Below are 20,006 nucleotides of genomic sequence, written 5' to 3'. Positions count from 1 at the left end.
TTCCTGCTCTGGATTTTGAGCAAATAGCAGAAGGAAAACTTGGTCTATGAAGGGATTGCCTGATGTTCTTACCAGCCATCTAACTTCCCAATTAAAGTTATATAATTAGCTGCTATACCATACGCTGCCTAGCCAGATGGTTCTTAAAGTAAGGTCTGGGGACTCCTGGGAGTCATTGAGACCCTTTCAGGGGGTCCGCAAACTCAGTTTTAATTTCTAATACGGTACGTATATTGATAGAACTAAACCAAAAAACCAAAGCTCTTTGGGGTCATCAATCTTTTTTAAGAACGCAAAGGGGTCCTGAAACCAAAGTGTTTGAGAACCACTGGTCTAGCCCATCCTGCCTGAAAAGAGTCATTCTTGAGGCTGTGTGAATTCTCAAGACAAGAATTCCCTAAAACGTACTTGGGGGGTTTCAAAGTACATCTCTCTTTCATCCACAGTTAGCTTGAAGGTGTTGGGCTGGGGAACTCCAAAGAAGATAATTTGCTCATACTGGAAAGTTTCCAGGGGCTTCGGCTCCCCCCGTTTGTACAATGACACATTCTCTGTATTGACGCTGAGCCAAAGATCATTTGGAAAGCCACCTTCTTTGCACTATAGGAAAAGAATTAAGTAGTGTTAGCAAATAGATGGTATAACTGAGGAAACCCCACACTGCCAAAACTGACAGGAAGTACATGATGTATAAACAGCTCCTTTCCCCACCCCATCCTCAGGCTCCTCCAACCCTTGTCTTTTTCCATTTGTGAATTCTGCAAATATTTCTCAAAACATCAGTTGAAAAGTATTGAATAATATTAAAATCACTTACTCAGAAATTTTCTATGCTATCCTTTAATACAAGGACTTCACCCACAAAAGAAAAAGAAAAAAGAGAGCCAATTGTTTGGCAGATGAAATTATACAGGCCTTAGCTTGTTCTGCACTTGGTGTTGAGGGTTTCTAACTAATGCCACTTTTTTTTTTTAATCCATTCAGTAGTGTCTGATTCTCAGAGACTGCCTGGACAAGTCCCTGCAGTTTTCTTGGCAAAGTTTTTCAGAAGTGGTTTGCCATTGCCTTCTTCCTAGGGCTGAGAGAAAGTGACTGGCCCATGGTCACCTAGCTGGCTTCAGGCCCAAGGTGGGACTAGAACTCACAGTCTCCCAGTTTCTAGCCTGGTGCCTTCACCACTGCACCAAATGGGCTGCCATGATGTCACTTTAAGAGGCATTAAATGTGTGGGATCAGTTGGAAAAGGAGCAATGGGAACTTGGGAAAGGGAAGGGAGATGGGACTTGAATGAAATGTTTTGCAAGTACAAATCTACCATTTAGAGATGTCTCTCAGAGCCCCCTCTAGCAAACTACTAGCTTAGATGGGTATGCCCTGTATACCTTCTAGTGCCCAGCTATAGCAACTGGACTCTCAACACACTGTCCTATCCCAACAACAATAGTCCTTTATCCAGCCAGGAAATTGGAAATGTCTATGTTCAAAAATGATATATTAAGAGCCACTATTGTAATTAAAGCAACAAGTTGTGAAAGAAGCTGTCCTGGTTAAAGTCCCAGCTCAGTGTTGAACATTTTTGCAGCCAAGGGAAAATTTGAATCTGGAACTCTCCAGTTCTCTGTTGAGCTTCTTAACTTCTATATCACACAAACTCTTCAGCAGGTCATTGAAGAACTTTATCACAGGTACCTTTCTTATCACAGGGATAACATAACAATGTAAGGTTTTTTTAAAAAGATGGCTGAAATAACTTGCATAAAGATACTCTAGAAACTGTTAACTCAATGCAAGAATTGTCTACAGATGTTTTGAGCAAAGGGGCATAGTAGGAATTCTGAGAAAATATCATGGGCACGTGACAAAATGGTAGCAATGTGGGAAAGGCTTTTATGGTGGGCACATCCAGTCAGAAAACAAAGATGAACAGGTGATGCCAGGGGGCAAATACTTTCCTAAGACCCTGATAACAAAAGGGGTTATCTGAACCTCACAATGCAAAACAAATCTAGAATCACCAACTCTGAAACACACATGCTGCATGTTCACCCCCTAGCTTCCTTCTTATTGCCATCCCGGTTTTCTTCTTTACCTTGTCCCTCCTTTCCTTCCTTCCTTGACAGCTGGGAGTACTGAAAAGGCAAAATCTTTGTCTCATGCTATGTTTCCTTCCTTGGATTGTGTTTGAGTCCATATGGGACTGAGAGCTCTAAGATGTCAGGTGGATAGAGGCCAATATTTCAACCCCCCACACAAACCAATTAACAGATTGTGGGGAAAAACACAAACATCAGGAGGACACCAGGGCTGTAAGTGGAGGTATGTACACAGCTAATGGTGCTCATGAGCCACACAGTGCCTTACCCACACATTTCTATGTCTCTCTCACCTCAACATCAAAGAGAGTGGAGCCATAACCTGACCATTCCTTCATGATTGCCATGTAAGCCACCATGGCCTGTTGCTGTAGCAACCCCTGCAGTTTGTTCCACTTTTCTGTTATGCTGGCCCGAGCTGCTGACAGTTCTTCTTTCACCCACATCTCTGCCATCTGCTCCTCTTCCACTTTTTGCTTCTTCACTGAGCCTGTCTTGAAGCCACGCTTCAGAGTGCCCTCCAGGAAGCTGGTCCGCCTTCTCTCCAGAGTATGGCTGCTGGAGCCACTACTCTTCATTGACTGCAGGATTTTCAACTTCAGCCGGTTCACTGGATAGATGCTATCGAGGGACCAGGAGATTTTGGAATAGTCCCCATAAAGATACTGCAGTCTCAGTGAGGCCAAGTGCTGCAGGGTCTCCTCTGGGCCTGGGAAATGGCCATCAATGAGACTTTCATGAGCCTGTTAAAGTCAGAAGTAACAATTATTCCCAGCCTTTTATATTTTATATTTGTTAGGACACTCACTTATATAGTGTCACTTTTCAGGACATACACCCCACAGGTGATACTAGTACTAAGGCTTCGTGCAAAACGTGAGCTTGCAGCTATTATGATTAAAACCTAGAAGATGTTCAGTAAAATAAAAGTTTGCTGTAACTTTGGAATTCCATTTTATCGTAATTACAATATTGTGATTCATATCTTGTTTTCTCAGGTAATGTAGAACAATTTGGTATGTTCACAGCAACATGCCAAAGCAGGCAAATGCTCTTTATCTCAGTCTGATCCATCCAACTGCCAGCCACCAACCACCTGATCTGTTCATGTAATATCTTTAACCCAGTCAGCTCCTAATCCAGTCCTTATCAATGCTCCTGGCAGCACATACTCTCACTAACTGTGTCAAGAACTAGCATTTTAAGGAATATGGAATTCCCACCTACTTTTTCCAGTTCTGTCTTTTTTTTAATAAGGCTTCACACCAATGGAGTACAAGCAAGGCTTTCATCACTTTACTGCCCCCTTTCCCACTGGCTGCCCAGAAAGCAGCAAGAGGTCTGGCTTGGGCCCTTTAGCCACTTGACCTTGAGGAGGCGTGTTCTGTGCTGTTAACCTTGGTACTGAATTCTGAAATGGAGAGACATGTTTTTCAGCCTCTTGATATCTCTAATTCTTTTTTTTGTCAAGGACTGACTGGATATGCTTTAAAAACTAGCCCAGTGTTGATTGACTTGGGCATTTGCTTGGTACGGCTGACAAGCCAAGGGCAGTTTAACTAAAACAACTCTCAGACTATTTGGGCTAAAATGAAACCTCTCCTGTCCCACGGCTAATTAAGTTTCTCCATTTGCTCAATATGCCAAACCCATACTTGACCCAATTAAGTTGTATGAACCCAGCTACTTAGTCTGTCCCATGGAAGGCTTACCTGCTCAAACATAAAAGCAAATTCCACTCCCTCCTTGGGAACATTTTCAACATCCAGGAAGCAATACAGTTTAAAATACAGCTGCCAATGGCCATCCACATCCTCTTCCATGGATCCAGCAAGTCTAAACATGGGAGGAGAGTTTGGTGATCATTTGGGTCATGGATCAAGAAGACCAAGATGTCATAGGGATGTTACTGAAAACTAGTTCTTGCAACACCTGCCATAACATTTAGAAGAACTCAGCACATGGTACACTACCAACATTTTCACATCCCCGCAAATAGTAGTAGTGGGGACAAGGAAACTTATGAGATGCTGCTGCTGCTTGTGGTAAGTAACTTCAGGCATTATAGCTAATGGGGTAACATGTGGCCCAGGTCTAGGGAGGCCAAGAAGCAGAAAGGGCTGAAAAACACTTCCTCATCCATTTTCCAGGATACATTTGTAACCTTGTATGAGTACACATCTAGATATATGAAGCATGGTGTTACATATGAGCCACAGCCGTCTTAGCAAGAAGCATAGACTAAACTCTTCTTAGCAAGAAACAAAGACTAAGCAGAGGGAATGGGACCTGAATAATTTGTATGGGTGTTTTCACACTATGGACACTCAACTTTTTTGCAATGTCTTAGACACCTGAAGTCCAAGTATAGTGATTATTCCTACCTCTCAAACTTGGCCAAAACATCTGCTACAATCACCCGGCTCTCAATGGCTTTATCTACATGCTTATTGCGCTCAAAGAGGGCAAACATATTCCGACTGTCTTCCATGGCCAGTCCCCGGATCAGCTTCTCTACCACCTGGAAGTAGAGAGAGAAGGTGGGGAAGTTGAGACCGACCATGTTACTCTATCGTTGTTCAACAATGGGACTAGGCTATAAGACGCAATTTGGAAAGGCTGTACACAGACTAGACAAAGGATGTACGTTTGAAGCAGAGCTTCTAATGAACTGGTCTGAGGATCAGAAAGGAAGAGAGAGCTTCCATTTCCAGTGCTGTCACTATGAAGTAAATGCTTTTTTAAATCTTCCTTGGATTAGTCAGTGAAGAGATCTCAATTATAGAGTTCCTAGGCAGCCCAATCTTCCAAATGCTGCTTGTATTCTTACCTCTCCTGCACTGGTGTGAGAATTGATAGTAATTTGACAGGAACCTCCTCCGTGGCAATAGACAGTAGTGGTCATTTCCTCCCGAGCAATAAGTGCTTGTATTTCCTCCTGGGAGGGCACAAATTCTCTGCTTTTGGTTCTCTTCAGTGAATCACTGATGAACTGAGAATACCGGTCTACTTCTGTGCCCAGAAAGAGATCTTTTACTCTGAGAAGGGAAAAAAAGAGGTACAGTGCCCTATAGCAAATTTCAATGCACAACCCTGCATCATTTGTACAGGCAGAAGAGAGGCCAAACTCATCCAAAGGCCAGAGGTTACTTACCACCTATGAAGATGATTATGTGATTTGTTTTAAACAAATTGTACTAATTCAGGCATCTCCCACCACAGGGTATTTACAGTTTTCTGACTACAAGACTAATATTTGCATTTTCATTTACAGCTTCAGAGAAAAAAGGGCACAACTGTGTAATAGGGGGTTAGGTGAGGCAATGAAAGCCATATTGCATTAGGGGTTTTACAATATACAGGGAATAAAGCACAGATCAGAATCTCTCCAAGCATCTGACCTAGTTTTAACTTTTTCAGCTGTGATCTACGCCCAGGGACAATAAGCAGCAAAGTGTGTGTAGAACAGCTCTCACCTTCTGAGGTGAAACTTGAGGTAACGGAGGATTCCCCTGCTAGGGAGGAAGGTACAGCTCATGCAGCTCATCAGCTGCCAGTGATGAAGATTACCAGGGCTGTTGGGCTGTGGCACATGATTTGTTTGCTTGATCAGCTGACAATAGACTTCATCTCGGAGGCCCTTGAGGTCATGGCAGGTCTGAAGGATGCCCTGGATAATGGGGATAGGGTCAGACACTGACTCAATTTCTTGAAGGGAGTTGAAGATCTTCATGGCTTCATCTTGAAGACTGCTGTAGCCCTTCTCTTGCTGCACTATAAGGGGAGAGGACAATCAGTACAGTACCTCCTTTGGAACTATGTGGGTGTTATGCAGTTTCAACATAGTACCCTTACAAAAAACATGTATTGTATATGCCCCTCAGGGTGTTGCAAAGTACAGCACAAATGTCTATACTAGCCTTCTCTGAATTGGTATCCACCAGAAGTCTAAAACTACAAGAGATTATGGGATTGTGGTAGATGAAATGTATCACATCTGGACAGTGCCAGATTGGGGAAGGTTGCTCTACTCATTTACTATATAACCTCTCTCCTAGAACAGTGCAGAAGAGGGATTCTCCACCATCTGCCTTCTCTTTTCCATCTAGAAAGGCACTAGATTCTACTTTGCTGTGAAAGGCAGAAAAAGACAATCTGAGCTAGGAAGACAACTGATAAAATTTTTAAAAACGTAATAAAATTGATTTTATTCAGCTTGGAAAAGGGAACCAAAGTACCAACATAATTCATGATGGCTCCACCTGTCTGGGTGAGATAGATTTTTATTAAATATTACTATTAATTGCATACTTACTTTTTTTTAACAATGTGAATATAAGAGCGCTCCATCCTATTTACAGGACAAACTCAGGTTTGCATGCTTAATCTAAAGAAAGTCCAGCTAAAATAATTGTTTTTTCTTATGCACACTTATGTATTTCAATCAAATATCCATAGGATTATACTGTTCATTTTTACTATTAATTTTTAGAGTCTTCGAAATCTGAGACTTGATACTCCATAACTTTGCTCTGTCCTCTCACCAGCTACATTTTGACAATTGTTTCTTTTGTACCTTCTGATTTGGTTTCCCAAATGTCAAAGCCATAGTTACTTACTGTTGATCCCAACATCCCCATAAGGCAGTGGCAGCAGTGGTGAGTGCAAGGGATGCTGGGTATATCTCAGGATGGGATTCCTTCGGTAGATTTGTTCTACCACTTCAGAATTTGTACTATTTTCCTGAAGTAAACAGAAGGGAGCAGGAGGAAAGAGAGAGTGATAGAGATGTTTCCAGCAGCTTTGCCTTTTTTCTTCAAATATACAGGGTGTACCAAAACTCAGGCCCCACAGCCCAATTACAATACATTTTATTATTTTTTTTCCCAGAGAAAATATTACTGTACTTAGGAATGTTGAAAGGTCATGCGTCAAACAAGTAAGTGTTTAGAAGAAAATGGCCACCAATCTGAACATTTAATTTATATAATAAATTATCTACGGGGCCTGACTTTTGGTACACCCTATACATTTGCTAGTAGTTAGCAGAAACGCTCTCAAATGATTATAGTGCTATATGTGATGTGCACATTACTACAATTCAGTGGTGGTATGTACAGCAAAAGGAAACTTTCAAAATAAATCTATAGAGGGCTTCAGTGGAAAATGTATTCCATTAAACATCTAAGGCACAGCCTTTTACTGGGGAAGATTTCAAATATTTAGAAATACACAGTTTTTATTAAAAAAATATATAGCATTCTTTATTGAGGAAACTTGAATCAGTATTTTTGTGTACCTTTTCCATGTTGCACTTCTCTGAGGGGTTTCCTTTTTACTAGACCCCACCAAGAATCAGCTAGCTTTGGTCTCAGGCCTTGAAGAGGCAGTCAGAGGTGGAATGGGCCTTTCAGGCTAACAAGTTCAAGTTACAGCATCCCAGGCAGACAGCTGTTCAGCCTCAATTTGAACACACTCAATGAAGGGAAAACCACCATCTGTCCAAGTAGTGGGTTTCAGTGTTGGAATGGCTCTTTTTGGAAGTTTTTTTCTAACACACAGTTGGAATCTGCCTTCTAGTAACTTGAATCCATTATTCTGTGTTCTGTATTCTTGAACTTCCTTTTGAGTGACACCCTTTCAGTTAGTGGAAAAGTGCAATCACATCCCATCTCTGTTGTCTTCTGAAGGCTAAGTATACTTAGGTTCTTCGCTCAAATGGCTAAGTGTGGGAGAGCATGTGCAGAGGATCTAACCTGCTGTATACATAGCTCTCTCCCTGGGGATGCCCTAAATGCCACCACCCAGAAGACAAGTGGCAAGAACTGCTGCATAGATTAGCAAAGAGTTCCTCTTAGTGTGGACACTTAAATCTGCCTTCTGGCCCATAAAGCTAGCGCTGCTTATTTGGACTGGCAGTGGATTTCCAGTGTTTCAATCACAGCCTTTCAATGGTCTTGATATGATTTTTTTTTCTCCCTACGCTGATCTTATCATCTATTGAACCAGAACTCTTCTGTATGTGACATATATGCTGTACTAATGATTTAAGCCCCTGACCCCATAAATATGCAGCCTTTATTATGCTGTACATATATGTGCCAACACACACCATGAGGGATCTGCTACTGTAGGTAAAGTCTGTAGTGAAAAATGTTTATCTATGTAGCTACTTAATATTATCAAATGTCTATCATTTACAGACAAAAAAAATCACACGCCTGTTATTAGATCATTCTACTGTTAGTACATGGAGAAACTACATACTTAAAAGATGACAGGCAAAAAGGAAGACTACCATAGGAAATTCAGTTCTAAAGGTTATTTTCTATCCCTCTTTCTATAATTAAGTAGATCTTACATATACAGCATGAGTTAAATTTTAGAGATTTCTACCTGTAGATTATTTGAATATTAAGTTCTGCAAGATGCATGTCTTCACCTATGGATTTATTTGCAAAGGGACTAATCCTAAAAGGTTAGATGATAAGGGAGAAAGGATGATTCATCAGACTTAAGATGTTTTATGCCTCTCACACATAAGGATCTAGTATAACATTTTTAGAAATATTCTCATATTTGTGATTGGGATAGGAATCAAGAAGGTTCGCACGTTATGAAGTGCATTTGTGATTAAAGACAAGAAAGGCTGGCCAGGACTCTGGAGTTTTGTTCATATCCCCAAGGAGATTCAACTATGGCTTCATTTAATTCAAACCCCAGCTCTGCTTAGCTTTTGTGTAGAGCTCAAGTAAGACTTGGAGGAACTTACCCTAATGTCACGAATAAGTTGCTGTGTGGGTGTTTCAATGGGAACTTTGCTGTCAATAACTCCTTGGATGGCAGAGGCCCAGCGCATGGCTTCATTCAATAGCTTTGTGTAGAGGTGGTACGAGTGCTTTCTGCCATGCACGGTGATGTTCCAGTAGCCTGCTGGCGCAAACACAACCAAGGTGAGAGGGTGACTATATAGACTATTTCGGAGCAGTAAATAACAAACAAGGTAATGGAGAAGATAGGGAATAGGTGCTACCAGCCAAAACCTGAAGGCAATATGTTCTGTTTAACATACCATTCAACTGCAGTGTGATGTAATGTTAAATCTGCAGCCAAAAGGCTCTGACAGCTACTGGTTCAGCTATCAGAATACTGATTAAAACATCCTTAATTAGGACTGTTCCATCATTCATCCAACATGGAAGCCTGTTTTGCTTCAAGAAACCAGTGAGTGAAATATTAAGATCTGCAGGATGCACAATATTAGCTCAGGAATAACTCCTAGCCTTCTCAATTCTGAATGCAGAGCTAAGATCTGATTACATTTTTGTGTTTTATAATAGCCAAGCATGGAACATAAGTAAGTTTTTTGTAATTTTATTTATTTATAATTTATAATTTATAAGTAATTTATAAGTAAGTTTATTGTAATTTTATATTGTGGATTTTATCATTGTTGTTTTAATTGATTACTGTAAACCGCCCAGAGTCCCCTGAAGGGAGGAGATGGGTGGGGACAAATTGGACGGACGGACGGACGGACGGACAGACAGACAGACAGACAGACAGAGTCGCTAGTGGAGAAGCAGAGCAAATTGTTTCTCTGTTAGCAGCTCAATTTCCTCCCATACTGGATGAGAAGGGACTTCATTCTCCTAACCCAGCATTCAAGGAAAATGTAAAAGACTGCTCTGTTTCTCTAAAAGTGAATGAATATACAAAAGAAAGGCCGATTGTGTGCCTGAACCAATTCAAATAAATGGTATGTGAGAATGTGTGGGTTTTAGTGTAAGAACTCACCCACTCACTGGGTGTGGATGTGGTCATAGCATGCAGTTCTTAGTTGGAACCTCCTGCCCCATTTTATCATTAAGGGCAAAAATATTAAGTTCTAGATTCCCTCCCATTGTGTCCAACTGGTGATTACCACAAACTATTTATAAACACTAAAATTGCTTCCAGTTACTATCTTTACATCAACGATTTCTCCCTTAAAAACTACTTTAAGTATTAGAGTTTGCCTTGTTGTGTGACAAGTAATATGTAGCAATGCCATTCTTGCTTAAATGTAGTCAAACTTCTGTTCTGGATGTATACTGTTAATTTTGCAACGCTGCATATTCCCCAACTTTGGTTGCCTAGTCTGATATTGTCAGCAAAGTATCTCTTTTCCAATGTTGGGCCAAGTTTGTCCCTGTGGTAATCAGGATATATCTTAACAAATTGTGATATTTAGTCTATTTCTAGAGTCTGGATGCACCATATCTGCATTTGTAATTACATTTTTTCTACAATATTTGTGTCCAGAATAAAAGGCATTTTAGGGTGAGGCTAAAGGCGAGATTGGACTTATTATTGTTTTTATGGAGTTCCATGTTCTTATCAAGCAGCTGTATAATAGGACCTTTTAAGTTTTAATTTTCTTTTGTGTCTTTATATCATAAATATCTGAAGTCTGTAGCTATATTGGCACCTTCTGACAGTTTGCTATTAAGGGAATTGTTTTTAGTATTTATTTTTCTTTTTCATAAAATCATGTGCACTTATTTTAGATAATGATAAATAATTATTTCCAAAATAGTATGTTTAGTTTTATATATTCAATTAATTATTTAATCAACAAAATAATGAATCTTAAATTTTATCACAATTATAAATTCTCTTTTTATTTACTGATATTTTATTTTTCATCCACTATGTCCTTTTTCACTTTCTTCTTTTTTCTTTTAGGTAATAATTTATTTTATTCTTTACATATTTTAAAATACATAAAGTAAATATTTGCCCATTTGTGCTCTGCCTGTAGAATACAGGCGTTTGTCCACAATGTGTTAATGCCCATGTCCAATTACAAATACAGACATGATATTTCCACCTATTTATAATTGCACATAATGAACGCAATAAAATCCTCAGAACTTTTTGCAGGTGTCAGAAGAACCTGGAGATACTCAACTATGCAGCTCGTTTACATATTTCTTACCAGTTTCTTTGAAGATTCTTTCATCAGGCTGGATCACTGAGCAGAGGCTATTGAGAACAAGCGTCCCAAGCTTGGCGGCAGCGCGTTCTGAAGACTTGTAGTAATCAAGGGCAGTGCTTGTCAGCACAAACCAGCGTTTCTTCAGCTTCAGGGATGATGTCTTGCTGTTGCTCTGGACCTCCTTATGTAGCCACCCTGACAGAAAATACAGGATTCCATAAACCTGAGCAAGAGACAACTTGTGCCCCTTGGTGCGTCTGCTCATGGGGTTATGGTGAACCATCAGATCTTCCCGTTTACTTTCTGGCTTCACCTTCTGACTGTCTACTTAAAGTAACTGCACTAGGATTGCATCATATGAGGCTCCCAGGGCTGCAGTTGGCTTCCAACAGTTTTGGGTATAGTCTTCACTGTCCTCTAAAAATTGCCATCAAGTAATCATTCTTAATGTGACAAAACAGGAAAATTATTAATCCATGGGAATAATAATTATATTTAATATAATTTTAATTACATGAAATTGTATTAATATGATTGGCCCCCCAAAGTTGCACTTTCTTGAACTAAGCAACATTTATTTATTTATTTATTTATTTACTTGCTGGGGTTTCTATGCAACTCCAATCCAGAGAGACTTCGACCATCTCACATTCCTTTCTTTCAATAAGAAGTTCAAAATAGCAGAACAATATCACAGATGAACAACTATCAATAATAAATAAAATTGCAAACAACAACAAACACTTATGGCTCCTGAAAAACAATAATAATCAAAACACAATCAAGGGAGGGAGCTTCATCCTAAGTTCAACTTGGTAAGTTTAGCACCTTTTGTTCAGTATTATTTATATAAACATTTATATAGCATGCTTCAATCACCTGAGCTGCTTCACGTGTATCTTTACAGTAACCCTCAGAATCCCCTTGTAGAGCCTTTCATTGGGTAGCCAGATGGCCACCTAATGAATTTCTGGCTCAGACTTTAATAGCTCACTCTTTCAGCCAGGATATTGTCTCAGCTCTCCTGGCCATCGACAGCTTTGTATCCAGCTGCTGCCAGTGCCACTCTCACTGTATGTGAGAAGACTGTTATTACTCTAGTGATTGGCTGAAAATAGCATTCTAACAGAATCCTTTTACCAGCAGAACATAGGCTGTTCTATGTTCCCACTTTGCCAGGTCATAAAAGAAGCAAAAACTTGATAATTATTCAATTTATAGTTGCTACTTCCAGCCTTTCATGTCTTTGGTGACTTCCAGAAGAGAACTATACCTCCCACACATATGCTGGCTAGGAATTCTGAGTTGGAGCTCAACATCTCACATTGAGAAATGATTTAGCTGATTATTTCTGCTTTGGCCATTTCTACATCTTCATTTTTTACCTCTCACAAGAAACTCCTGTCCGTCAACCCTGGATTCGCCTTTGGGCTTTTGGAGGAGAGAGATCCAGTGGTGCATCTCTTCAGGGATGTCACTGTTGCAGTGAATGACTCTATTTGCCGTGATGATCACAAAGGAATTTGGCCTGCAAAATAGAAGGAAGATGGTTCACCTTATCCTTGCCATGGAAGGCTTGCTGTGCTCATCTATTCAAGATTTACAGAACTTATCTCCTAGGAAGAGACGTGAACAACTCCAGTTCCCAAGGCTGGAGAATAGACAGCATTATGTTCACAAAGGTGCTGTACAAAGGTTTGTGTTCTGGTAGGCATTGAACTAATGGATACACAAATGAACGAAACTGTAGGGGCCCAAACAAGGCCGAATATTTCCCTACAGACTAAACAGTAGTAAGAAAAGGTATATGGTGTAGCTTCCTATCTTGTCATTTAGAAGAAGTATCTTTAGTATTGCCTCCATTATTGGGGGCAATATATGTTGTAAATACCAGATGCTGGGAAAGATGAGGTGTGAACTTAATATTGACCTCATGTCCTGCTACTGGGCTCCCCACAGTCACTGAATTATGTGGAACAAACCCAGGGGTGAGATAGTCCAATCATCTGATCAAGCCCAGCAGTTTTTATGTTCTTAGCATAGCAGCACTTCCTAGCGCAGGTTCTTTCCGTCTTCAAGCTTCAGACATTCTTTTCAGAGAATCAGATAAAATGGAATTAAAGACAAAGGAATTGTCTTGACCAAAACACTTGGCCTGGAGTTATGATAACTTGTGTTGACCCTCCCAAGCTCAGATAGTTTAACTGTGGGCTAAACATAGATCTCTATTAGAGAAAATATGTCTCTATCATTAAAACATTTTACTTTATTTAGTATTATTACTGTAATCAACATTAACTGTTTAAAATAACACTTTTCTGAAATCCAAATCTAAGCTAGTTTTATTGACCTTATGCTTCTTTTTTCAAGGGTGTCAAAAATCAGGAGTCTGGTAACACCTTTCGTATCAAATTTTGTTTGGCATTTGCTAGTCAGAAAAGGTGCTATCAGACTCCCAATTTTTTTGCCACCATACACCAACATGGATCTCCTCCTACAATTTCAAGGATGTAACAGCCTCCTCTCCAGGTGCATATGGTGAATGCAGAAGGGCTCAGAGTTTACTCTGTCCAGAAAAGCCACTCATCACTATGGAATGATGGTGGAAGAAATACAAGGACAGTCTTAGCAACCTGCTGTGTAGATTTTGGTCTGCAGAAGAAGGGAACCACCCCATGAAGGGGAATTGTGCAATGCTGCTTCTCAGACACGAGTATTTGGGGGAATTACACACTATCAAGATTGTTCCAAACACTCTGCTGAGGAATAAAACAGCTACAGCAGCAGAACCCTAACCTACAGATACCAAATGTCACTAAGAGGAGAGCAGTTGGTTTTGGCGTCAGTGACTATGCACTAAAAAAATCCCCACAGCCCTTGGGAAGATATTTAAAATGGGTGAAGGTATGTTAAGCAGCCCTTTGTCTGTTGCAATTATAGTTTATTTAAATATGTGGTTCATGAATTTAAATATATTTTCCTGTTATAGCAAAGCTGCTATACTAAACTAATGTTAAAATTATACATGTGAAGAAAAAAAAAACCAAGGAGAAAATGACCCCAGTCTAATTAAATACAAAACTTACCTGTCAGGATTATCAGATGCACAGACAGAATCAATAAGCCCGACATCAAGGGTTCCCTTTAAAATAATAATAGGTACTTATAACAGTAAATACAGAACTACTATACTTATAAAACTACTTATTTTCTGTTCCTGCCTCAGAGAACCCATAATGAAGCAGTGTGGTTAGGAGCTAGCTGGATTCTTAAATAACTGGAGTTACACCATATCAGACTGACTGTGTACGTATAAACTCACTTATATTCCAGGGGTAGAGGATCCACAAAAGGACCTATCTTCAGTTTCTGAAGAAATCTATTTTACACTGTTTCTGGTGGCTTGCAGCACCTAATGTTCCATTTCATGGCATCAGCTAGTGAGGGTTTTTAGTTTACAGTTGTGGACTGGGACTTCTATGCTGATCCTGCGAGATGCCACTGACACGACTTTGATCAGCAGCAATCAGCAATATTCCTGCATGGCATACGAAGGTCAAACATGCTGGTTCAGAAATCTGCCACTTGAGACACCTTTCAGTTGAGCTGCGGTTGCAGAACAACTTTAACTCAAGGTGGTATCTGGAATAGTATTTTAAAACATTGTGCCAACTTGATTCTGAGCACTTCAAGCCCTCTAGAATCTCACTGGCTTACCATCAAGCCCTACCAAAGATCATACTTTAGTTCCATGTGCTTGAGTGCCAACTTACTAATCTGATATCCTTCCACCAACACGATCTTGAATTGTCAGGCTGTTTTTTAATACATTGTTTTCTTTACCACAATCCCATTCTTTTTTGCCACATATGCCCTCAAATTGGTTAAGACACCTTCAAATACCTTTCTTCTATACTAAACCCAAGCCCCACCAAAAGGTGCCTGTGAATAGCTTGCCATTTTAAATTATCCTATCCAAGGACCATAATGTAATAACATAAGCTATTACTACTGGTAATAATCAGTAACACCAATAATCAGTGGTAGTGAACATCAGCTATTTCTACATAATCAGTGTTCAGCCCCAAAAAAGAAGATAGGAAGTAACCTTACATCAAGTCAGACCTCCGCTATGTCTGGTTCTATATTTCTCTACACTGACCAGCAACAATTTTTCCAGGGTTTCAGACCAGGGGCATTTCTTGCCTTACCATATGACACCAAGGGGTGTGCATAGAATCTTTTGCAGGCAAAGCATGTGCTGGCCCACTGAGACACTGTAAATTATTGAATTCATGAGACACAACCCAATCTTTCTAGCTTGGTGTTCTCCTAATTGTTACTCACCACAGCATTCTTTGGATTGGCTTGTTCATCCTGCATCTCCCTCAGCTGCTGCTCTGTGGCACTATGCACATGACTCAGGACGTTAAACCAGTCACTGTCAAAATAAAATAATAAATAATCAGAATCCACTTTAGATAGCCAGCAATGCCAGGCTTTGGTAATTTACCAGGCAGATGGAACATAACATTATGTTGTAGAATTATTCCCCCTGAAAGTTTCCTACAAAGTTAACCAATTAGTAGCTAGATGTATGTCTTCTATGGAATTTTTATAAAGAACCAGTTTATACTAAGTTCAACCATTACATTTAGCAAGCTTTTCTCACTATTATTGCCTGCCCCAGTCATCACCCCAGCAAGCTGGGTACTCATTTTAAAAACCTTGGAAGGATGGAAGGAGACGACTGGGGAAGGCAATGGCAAACCACCCCGCTCTATAGTCTGCCCAGAAAGCGTCATGAAAGCGGTGTCCCCCCAAAGGGTCAGGCATGACTCGGTGCTTGCACAGGGGACCTTTCACCTTTTTCACACTCACTATTATGGCTAGTGAATGTGTTCAGGCATAATCAATCATGAGTTTGTAATCACAGTTTGTTGGACCTAGCAACTGCAATTTAACCAACAAACTGCCTGGATTAGATAACATACTAAGCCAAAACCAAATGAATCATATGTGATGAATAATGTGATGAATGACTCCTGTCACTAAGAGACGGTGATTTTCCAAGATATTGGGTAGATGTCTTTCTCAGTTCTGCTACGTAAGATCTTTTAGAAGGACTGAGTGTGATTCTTTCAATACAGACTATACAGTATGTTCTCATACGCTTACATTTGCAGATATAGGATAAATGTCTACAAATTTATATTCAAGTTGCTACTTCAGATTGGAAAATAGCTTATGAAAAAGCCAATTGTGAGGGCCACTTTGAGTGCAGTCTGAAGCTGTGACCTGGAACAACCACATGACAAGGGTTAAAAAGGCCATCAGTGTATCAGTTTCATTAAATAAATCTCCCCATTTAAACTACAGTATGGCACAAACAGATACATCACAGTAAGTACCTTCAGATGATAAAAGCTCTAAGCAATAAGCAGACATCATTACTATATTTCACTGCCAGATATTCAGATATTAAGTCTTCTGAATAATCTTCTGACACTTAAATCATAATATAGTAACAGTTACCACTGGAAGTGCCTGTAAGGCTTCAGTTCTTTATGCGTTACCTTGGCAGAGGTGACACATTTTCTATGCCAGTTCAATGGGGCTTGTGAACTGGTTTGCAAGGAGGATCTTACAGCACTATGAAGGAAAAACAGTTGGTACTTTCAAGGAGATTGGACCTGCAGAGCAAAAAGCTCAGAGACAGACCCAACTTTTCTTTTGCCCCATACCTGGCATCCTCTGGTGACTCTGCCACTATGTGGTAAACCCGATCACCTGTCACAATATCAAGGGCATTCTCTTTCTCATGAATATCCACAATTTCCCTGCAAAAGATCATGTGTTAAGAACCAGAATGCCAAAGCAATCTGACAAAGTGTAGCCTCTCTCTCATCAGCATGTCTGGCATTAAGGAAGTTTGGAGCTCCCCTGCTCTCATAGAGGCAGCTCAGGTCATCCTTCTTGGTAACGTCAAGCATATAAAGATAAAAGAGAACAACAGAGAGGACTGTAGTATGGGGTAAACAAACATTTCATAGTCAGGGACCCAAAAGTGCTTCTTGCCACAGCTGCAGCAGCAGATGACAGCCGAAGATCAAGGAGCACCCTAAGACTAAGAATCTGCTCTTTCAAGGGAAGATAGTCACATCCAAATCAGGCTGAACCTCAATCCCCAAGTACAATTTCATACAGGCAGTCCTCAACTTAACAGCCACAATAGGGACTGGAAAATTCATCATTAAGCAGTGTTGTTAAGCAAGGCATCATATGACTGCACCTGATTTTAAGGCATTTTTTGCAGCAGTCATTAAGCGAATCGCATGGTTCCCCATTGATTTTCCTTGTCAGAAGCTGGCTGGGAAGGTCACAAATGACCATGCGACCTCTGTTGTAAATACATGCTGGTTGCCAAGCACCTGAATTTTGATCATGTGACTGCAGGGATGCTGCAATGGTCGTAGGTGCGAGGACTGGTTGCAAGTCACTTTTTTCAGCACTGTCATAACTTTGAATGGTCACTACACTAATGGTTGTAAGTCAAGGACTAGATGTTGATTACCAACAGCACCACTGTCTTGTCTGGATTTAACTCCAACTTGTCTAACTTATCTAGCCATTATTAAATGCAGGTAATATTCAAGTGTACTGAATGCTTCCTTGGAGTTAAATAGTAAGGAACAGTAGAAATGGGTGTCTGTAACTTACTGATAATATCCCACTCTAAAACTCCTGATGATGTCCCCCAGCAGTTTCATATAGCTATTGAGCAACATGAGGGACAAGATGCAACCCTGTGGGACACCACAAGTCAACAGCAATGTCCCAGCACTATTTTATGGATATAAACTGTTGCAAGAGTTTATATTCCCAAAGTCCTATTATGCTAGACAATTCAGAAGGATACCACAGTTAATGGTATCAACAATTTAGCACTTACTCAGTATTGTTATGTATGTTTTCCACCTCAAAATGGCTGGATACATTTGTTTTTTGTATTGGTTTATTGCTGAAGTTACCCCCTCCTGCTCTGTTATATTTGGATATAGTTTGTGGCTATAGTGCTGAAGGCTGATTCTTCAGACAAAGCTGCTGAAAGAATTTGAATGTGGGTAGGAAAATAGTCTAATATTAAAGATGCAGCTACTGGGAACTTAAAAGGAACAGGAGGTGGAAAAGCTCTCTTTACAAGTAATGAACATCACAGAGAAAAATGTGAGTCAAAATTGACTGGGAGAGAAAAACAGGTTTTCAGACAAGACAAACAATTTTGTATGAATGATAACAGTGGAATTCAACAGCCTAAAATTTCCTCCTTCAGAGAGATACCAATTTTCTCTCACAGCTTTTGGGCTAACATTGAAGTACTCTGCGACTTAGACCCTGAAATTATTTCCCTCAAGACCAGGCTGCTGGGAATTTTGCTTCCTTCCTTCCAGCAGTGAACACAGAAGTGAAATAATGAGTTTGGTTAAATGGCCCAGCCTTGTTTTCCCTGAAATGAGAGACAATAGCATTCTATACTTTGCTTTCCTGATGTCAATTGTTCCTTTCAGCTTCTCTTCACTGTCATTCTCAAAATACATCAGTTTGGACTCTCTCAGGACAAACCAGCGCCTTTTCCAATTCCGTCGAGACAATGTGGACATGCCACCTCCTTTCTTATAAAGCCAGCCTGACTTTAAGGCCTCCTGTTTGGCTCGGAACCACATAAAGGCCTCGTTCTTCAGGACACACCAACGCCGCCTCCAGGGGTTCATCAAGCCCCCTGCAAGGAGAAGAAACAGAGTCAAAATTGGAAAAGCATCAAGTATTCTCCACTTTTGCTCTAGCTGTATCTGACAAGACACTGATACATTTATATTCCTGCCCATGACTGTAATATTATCCTAAAAAATGAAACAACTCCTGTATGGTTAAAATCCACTATTATTTAAACAATTCATATGGTTAAAATCCACTATTATTTAAACAATTCATATGGTTAAAATCCACTATTATTTAAACAATTCATATGGCTACTGCCACTTTGGGAGGCTGACAGTGAATTAATACCAAAAAATAGCAAGCCCAGAATAATGGGAAAAAAAAAAGAAGTTACAAGAATCAATATACATATGGTAGAGGTTCAAATGCATCCTTTTATCTTACAAACTGCTGGTAAACAAACAGCTGAGAAACCAGCCAACAGGATTCATTTAACATCCCGACCCACATGCCTGAAGGAAAACCAGGTCTTTAATGTCTTATGAAAAGCCAACAGAGTTGGGACAATCCAAATCTCAGGGGCAATGCTGCTCCACAGGGCGGGTACTATGATAGAGAAGGCACATAAAATGGGTGATAACCAGCACTTGAATTGCATTTGGAAGCCCACCAGAAGACAGTGCAGCTTGTGGAGCTGTGATGTTATATAAATATGTTGAGAAACATCCAAAAGTACTCATATTCTGGACCAGCTGCAGCTTCCAAATGCTCTTCAAGGGCAGCCCCATGTAGAGTGCCTTACAGCAGTCCAAACAGGAAATGACTTAAGCATGAGTTACCCTGAGTAGGGCCTTTTAATCCAGAAATGAGAGCAATTGACACAGAAGATAGACTTGTACAAAGGCCTTCTAGTCACAGCTGGTACCTATTCCTTGAGCAGGAGCCATGAATCTAAGAGGACCTCCAAATTACATAGAGTTAAAGATGGAAAATCTGCAGATATGGGGGACCTCAACACCCACAGCTAATTAGTTTTACTAGAGTTGAGCTGAGGCCCATTCTTCCCCATCCACATTCCCACAGCCTCCAGACACTGGGAAATAATCTTGAAACCATCACTTTGTCAACCCAGGGCAGAGATGTACAGCTGGATATCATAACCTCACCCAGTAGCTTCATGGAGATGTTAATAGAAGCAGGGAGAGAATAGAGCC

The 20,006-nt window shown here is 40.2% G+C and overlaps 1 protein-coding gene across 2 annotated transcripts in view; it reads right to left on the bottom strand.

Annotated features, from left to right (window-relative positions):
- The window catches only part of LOC134487271 (unconventional myosin-X-like), a 112,243-nt gene that overhangs the window by 3,170 nt on the left and 89,067 nt on the right, over nucleotides 1–20,006 (bottom strand). The window contains exons 27-40 of one of the 2 annotated variants that reach the window (XM_063288969.1): nucleotides 18,610–18,853; nucleotides 16,818–16,913; nucleotides 15,421–15,514; nucleotides 14,160–14,215; nucleotides 12,459–12,601; nucleotides 11,074–11,268; nucleotides 8,866–9,023; nucleotides 6,713–6,836; nucleotides 5,570–5,867; nucleotides 4,924–5,131; nucleotides 4,478–4,614; nucleotides 3,806–3,929; nucleotides 2,387–2,836; nucleotides 409–600 (exon numbers count right to left, since the gene is read on the bottom strand). In XM_063288969.1, the coding sequence (XP_063145039.1) occupies nucleotides 409–600; nucleotides 2,387–2,836; nucleotides 3,806–3,929; nucleotides 4,478–4,614; nucleotides 4,924–5,131; nucleotides 5,570–5,867; nucleotides 6,713–6,836; nucleotides 8,866–9,023; nucleotides 11,074–11,268; nucleotides 12,459–12,601; nucleotides 14,160–14,215; nucleotides 15,421–15,514; nucleotides 16,818–16,913; nucleotides 18,610–18,853 (2,519 nt within the window). Of the gene's footprint in view, nucleotides 1–408; nucleotides 601–1,885; nucleotides 2,837–3,805; nucleotides 3,930–4,477; nucleotides 4,615–4,923; nucleotides 5,132–5,569; nucleotides 5,868–6,712; nucleotides 6,837–8,865; nucleotides 9,027–11,073; nucleotides 11,269–12,458; nucleotides 12,602–14,159; nucleotides 14,216–15,420; nucleotides 15,515–16,817; nucleotides 16,914–18,609; nucleotides 18,854–20,006 lie in introns of those variants that run through there. The other variant, XM_063288968.1, reaches the window with a different exon arrangement.

This window comes from Candoia aspera, chromosome 1 (assembly GCF_035149785.1).
Source record: "Candoia aspera isolate rCanAsp1 chromosome 1, rCanAsp1.hap2, whole genome shotgun sequence".
Lineage (NCBI taxonomy): Eukaryota > Metazoa > Chordata > Lepidosauria > Squamata > Boidae > Candoia > Candoia aspera.
The sequence above is the reverse complement of the archived record's forward strand: the minus strand, read 5'-3'. Positions and strand labels throughout refer to the sequence as shown.